Source organism: Tachyglossus aculeatus, unplaced genomic scaffold (assembly GCF_015852505.1).
Source record: "Tachyglossus aculeatus isolate mTacAcu1 unplaced genomic scaffold, mTacAcu1.pri SUPER_34, whole genome shotgun sequence".
NCBI lineage: Eukaryota > Metazoa > Chordata > Mammalia > Monotremata > Tachyglossidae > Tachyglossus > Tachyglossus aculeatus.
Genome location: NW_024044839.1, coordinates 959,102 through 964,514, shown reverse-complemented (window position 1 = coordinate 964,514; position 5,413 = coordinate 959,102). Strand labels below are relative to the sequence as shown.

At 59.5% G+C, this 5,413-nt stretch overlaps 1 protein-coding gene across 2 annotated transcripts; it reads left to right on the top strand.

Moving 5' to 3' along the window:
* GALK1 (galactokinase 1) lies at nucleotides 1-5,281 on the top strand. 2 transcript variants are annotated; one of them, XM_038741986.1, is made up of 8 exons: nucleotides 1,744-1,939; nucleotides 3,280-3,469; nucleotides 3,562-3,681; nucleotides 3,862-3,997; nucleotides 4,201-4,382; nucleotides 4,459-4,609; nucleotides 4,811-4,973; nucleotides 5,053-5,281. In XM_038741986.1, exons 1-8 carry the CDS (start codon nucleotides 1,775-1,777, stop codon nucleotides 5,122-5,124), a joined length of 1,179 nt encoding a protein of 392 aa, XP_038597914.1. In that variant the 5' UTR covers nucleotides 1,744-1,774; the 3' UTR covers nucleotides 5,125-5,281. The 2 variants fall into 2 exon arrangements, with proteins under 2 accessions (XP_038597915.1, XP_038597914.1); XM_038741987.1 differs by lacking the exons at nucleotides 1,744-1,939; nucleotides 3,280-3,469 and adding an exon at nucleotides 1-187.
* Nucleotides 5,282-5,413: the final 132 nt, after the last annotated feature.

The window sequence follows — 5,413 nt, the reverse complement described above, 5'->3', positions numbered from 1 at the left end:
CGCGGGGGGGAGGAGGTGCGAGGATGAAGCGCCCCCCATAAGGACGAAGCAGTGAAGATGGAACGTCCCAGAGAGGAGCGAGTTGATGGATGGGACATCCCAATTTGTGGGAGGCGGGGGGGCTCGAGGATGAAGCGCCCCCCATGGGGACGAAGCGGTGCGGATGGAACGTCCCAGAGAGGGGCGAATACGTATTTATTACTCTATTTATTTATTTATTTTACTTGTACATATCTATTCTATTTATTTTATTTTGTTAATATGTTTTGTCTTGTTCTCTGTCTCCCCTTTCTAGACTGTGAACCCACTGTTGGGTAGGGACCGTCTCTATAGGTTGCCAACTTGGACTTCCCAAGCGCTTAGTCCAGTGCTCTGCACACAGTAAGCGCTCAATAAATACGATTGATTGATTGATTGAGTTGATGGATGGGATGTGCCACTTTGGGGGAGGCCGGGGGGGGGGGACGTGAAGATGAAGCGCCCCCCATAGGGACGAAGCGGTGCGAATGGAACGTCCCAGAGAGGGGCGAGTTGATGGATGGAACGTCCCACTTTGTGGGCGGTGCGGGGGGGGGGCGTGGTGGCTCAGATGGAACGTCCCAATCAATCAATCAATCGTATTTATTGAGCGCTTACTGTGTGCAGAGCACTGTACTAAGCGCTTGGGAAGTACAAGTCGGCAGTCCCAGAGAGGGGCGGGAGAGGAGGTCGCTCCCTCGTCTGGAAAGCGGGGATGAAAAGGGACCGTCTCTCTATGCTTCCAACTTGTTCTTCCCAAGCACTTAGTACAGTGCCCTGCACACAGTAAGCGCTCAATAAATACGATTGACTGAATGACTCCCCACAGCACCTGTGTATCTATCTGTAATTTATTGTTTTATCTATTTGTATTAATATCTATTCTATTTATTTTATTTTGTTAGTATGTTTGGTTTTGTTCTCTGTCTCCCCCTTTCAGACTGTGAGCCCACTGTTGGGTAGGGACTGTCTCTATGTGTTGCCAATTTGTACTTCCCAAGCGCTTAGTACAGTGCTCTGCAGATAGTAAGCGCTCAATAAATACGATTGATTGATTGATTGTCTCCCCCTCTAGACCGTGAGCTCGTTGTTGGGTAGGGACCGTCTCTATATGCTTCCAACTTGTACTTCCCAAGCGCTCAGTCCAGTGCCCTGCACACAGTAAGCGCTCAATAAATACGATCGAATGAATGAATGACGGCAGGACCGGCCCACCTAAGGGCGGGCCAGTAGATGGATCCATTCATTCACAGTCTTTTAGACAGTCTTTTAGTCTTTTAGACTGTGAGCCCACTGTTGGGTAGGGACCGTCTCTAGATGTTGCCAATTTGTACTTCCCAAGTGCTCTGCACAGAGTAAGCGCTCAATAAATACGATTGATGATGATGATTCATTCAATCGTATTTATTGAGCGCTTCCTGTGTGCAGAGCACTGGACCAAGCGCTTGGGAAGTCCAGGAAGTTGGCAACATAGAGAGACGGTCCCTCCCCAACATTCATTCATTCAATCGTATTTATTGAGCGCTTACTGTGCGCAGTACTAAGCGCAACAGCGGGCTGACAGGCTAGAAGAGGGCGGAGGGGCGGGCGAGGGGCTGGACCATCCCCCTGGGGGGCGGGCAGAGGGGTGGTGCCACGTTGCACCACCCGCACAACGTTGCGCCACAGGCACGTGCCCGGGCCGCAGAGCGGCCTGGCAGGCTGGGCAGGCGGTGGAGTGGGCAGTGCCCGGCGAGCTTTGGGCCAGTGTGTGCCCATGGCCACCCCGCGGGCCCCGGAGGTCGGGGAGCTGCTGGAGGCGGCCCGCCGGGCCTTCCGGGACCAATTCGGGCACCAACCCCGGCTGGCAGCCTCCGCACCGGGCAGGGTCAACCTGATCGGGGAGCACACGGACTACAACCAGGGCCTGGTGCTGCCCATGGTGAGGCCCCCCGTAGGGAGAGGGGAGGTTGGAGCCGGTCCCTCCAACGCTTTGGGATCTTTGGGGGGGGGGGGGTCCCTGAACCCCTGGCCCGTGGTGGGGGGGATGGGGGCATTGCCCCCCCCTCCCCGCCCCTTCGCAGTGGGGGCTGCCCGGGCTCCCTACCAGTAAGGGGCCCGAGGCCGGGAAGCAGCGTGACTTAGGTCGTGGGTTCTAATCAATCAATCAATCAATCAGTCGTATTTATTGAGCGCTTACTGTGTGCAGAGCACTGGACTAAGCGCTTGGGAGGTACAAGTTGGCAACCTATAGAGACAGTCCCTACCCAACAGTGGGCTCACAGTCTAGAAGGGGGAGACAGAGAACAAAACCAAACGTACTAACAAAATAAAGTTAATAGAATAGATATGTACAAGTAAAATAAATAGAGTAATAAATATGTACAAACATAAATACATATATACAGGTGCTGTGGGGAAGGGAAGGAGGTAAGATGGGGGGATGGAGAGGGGGACGAGGGGGAGAGGAAGGAAGGGGCTCAGTCTGGGAAGGCCTCCTGGAGGAGGTGAGCTCTCAATAGGGCCTTGATTCCGGCTCCTCTGTGACCGCTTGGTTAGGGACCGTCTCTATATGTTGCCAGCTTGTACTTCCCAAGCGCTTAGTACAGTGCTCTGCACACAATCAGCGCTCAATAAATACAATTGATTGATTGACCCTGGGCAAGTCATTTTGCTTCTCTTTGCTTCAGCTCATCTGTAAAATGGGGATTAAGACTGTGAGCCCCCCGTGGGACAACCTGATCACCTTGTATCCCCGCAGCGCTTAGAACAGTGCTTGGCACATAGTAAACACTTAACAAATACCGTTATTATTATTGGGGCCCGAACCCTCCTGCAGGGTCGGGACGGTAGAGACCCTTCCCCCTCCCCCGCGGGGGGCCCCCACCCCTCCTTCCCTTCCCCACAGCACCTGTATATATGTTTGTACGGATTTATTACTCTATTTTACTTGTACATATTCTATTTATATTATTTTGTTAATACGTTTTGTTTTGTTCTCTGTCTCCCCCTTCTAGACTGTGAGCCCACTGTTGGGTAGGAACCGTCTCTATATGTTGCCAACTTGTACTTCCCAAGCGCTTAGTACAGTGCTGTGCACACAGTAAGCACTCAATAAATACGATTGAATGAATGAATCACCTCGTCGGGAACAGAGGGGCCCCGGCGTCCCCCGCCCCCCCGGTCCGATAGCAGTGGGGCAGAGTCCACGGCGGAGGCGGCCCTGGTCAGCCGGCGGCCCGGTCCGGTCCCTCCGCATGATGGCCCGGCCCGCTCCCACAGGCCCTGCAGCTGGTGACAGTGCTGGTGGGCAGCCCCCGGGAGGACGGGCTAGTCTCCCTGCGGACCATCTCGCCGGCCACCGATGAGCCCCGAAGCCTAAGCTTCCCCATGCCGACGGCCGAGCGGCCCCTGGAGCCCGGAAAGCCCCACTGGGCCAACTACATCAAGGGGGTGATCCAGCACTACCCAGGTCCGGGCAGGGGACGGGGCGTGCCGGGCCCCGGGAGGCTGGACCGGGCCAGGACCACTCAGCTTCTTCTTCTTGCCTCCTCCCCCTTGCAGCCGGCCCCCTCCCCGGGTTCAACGCGGTGGTCGCCAGCTCCGTGCCCCTGGGTGGGGGTCTCTCCAGCTCAGCAGCCCTCGAAGTGGCGACCTACACTTTCCTGCAGCAGCTCTGCCCAGGTACGGCACCCCTGCCCCCAGGACAGGCACCTCCCCGACCTGTCTCCCTCGGACACCCTCTGGGGCTATTCCGGCCCTCTCCTCCCCCGTGGGGCTCCCTCTTCCCCCCGGGGTGGGTCCCCGCTCCCCGCACTCCGGCCCCCAGGCCTGCCTGCAGCGTTCCCCGTCCCTGTGCTGTAGACTCTGGGCCAGTGGTGGCCCGGGCACAGGTGTGCCAGCGGGCGGAGCACAGCTTCGCGGGGGTGCCCTGTGGCATCATGGACCAGCTCATCTCCGTGCTTGGGCAGGAGGACCACGCGCTGCTCATCGACTGCAGGTCCGGGGTCCCCCTCCCTCTGCCCAGCCCCCCAGCCCTCTGGGCTCCATTCCCTCACTCGGTTCTGCCCCCGGTGCGGCCTCAAACCGGACCCCGAGGGCAGCCTCTCCATGGCCCCTGCGTGGTGGGGGAGCAGGAAGGCGTAGCGGCGTGCAAGAGACCGGCCGGCCTCAGCACTGAGCGCCGCCTTCCCCTCTCCGCAGGACCCTGGAGGCCCGCCCGGTGCCCATGTCTGACCCGAATCTAGCAGTACTCATCACCAATTCCAACGTGCGCCACGCGTTGGGTTCCAGCGAGTACCCGGTCCGCCGGCGCCAGTGCGAGCAGGCCGCCAGGGCTCTGGGCAAGGAGAGCCTGCGGGATCTTTCCTCCGAACAGCTCGAGGGTAGATGGGCACCGAGGGATGGGCAGCGATGGGGAGCCGGGGTCTGGGCTTCCCTCTGATACCACCTGGTCCCCAGCCGGGAAGGGGCTGCTGAGCGAGGTGGAGTTCCGGCGGGCTCGGCACGTCGTCGGGGAGATCGGGCGCACGGCCCAGGCTGCGACGGCGTTGGGTGCTGGGGACTATGCCACCTTTGGCCGCCTCATGGTGGAAAGCCACAACTCCCTCCGGTAAGGCCGGGGGCGTGGGCAGAAGGGGTACGGGGACAGGGAAGGACTTAGGTCTAGCCTGGTGGAGGTGGCTGGGGGGGCCCATGGGAGGATCTGGGATCCAGCCCGGCTCCCAGGGAGAGGAGTGGGCATCAGAGGAGCTTGGGGGCCAGTAGAGTGGCCCTTGTCCACCTCCCTACTCCTCCTTGGGTCCTCCTGCAGGGACGACTATGAGGTGAGCTGCCCGGAACTGGACCAGCTGGTGGCTCTGGCCCTGGCCGTGCCCGGCGTGTATGGCAGCCGCATGACCGGTGGCGGGTTTGGGGGCTGCACGGTCACCCTCCTGCCAGCCGACGCGGCCCCCCGCGCCATGCAGCATATCCAGGTGAGGGGTATGCTGGGGGTGAGGGGTCCAGGGTGGGTCCTGCACCTGTGCCTCTCCTGAGACTTTTTCTCTCCTACAGGAGCACTACGAGGGCACTGCCACCTTCTATCTCTCGCAGGCGGCCGCTGGGGCCAGGGTGCACCCCCTGTGAAGACCCCTCGCGGTGCCCATCCCGGCTGTGCACGGGAGAGGCATTTGCCGGTTGGTCCCAGGGATGGAAGGCAGGGCCGTGCCCTGTTGGAGAGAGGACGAGGGGCCAGCTCTCTATTTGCAACGTTACCTGCAATACAGGTGTCACTGCTTGCGAATGGTGTGTGTTACTATGGAGACTGAGTGCTCAGGGCCGGGGCGCTGCTGCGATGGGCACTGCCCGTTGTTGCCCCTGGGGATTGGTCCCCTGCGAGCCTGGGGAAGGGGAGTGCCAATCCAAGCTGTAGCGA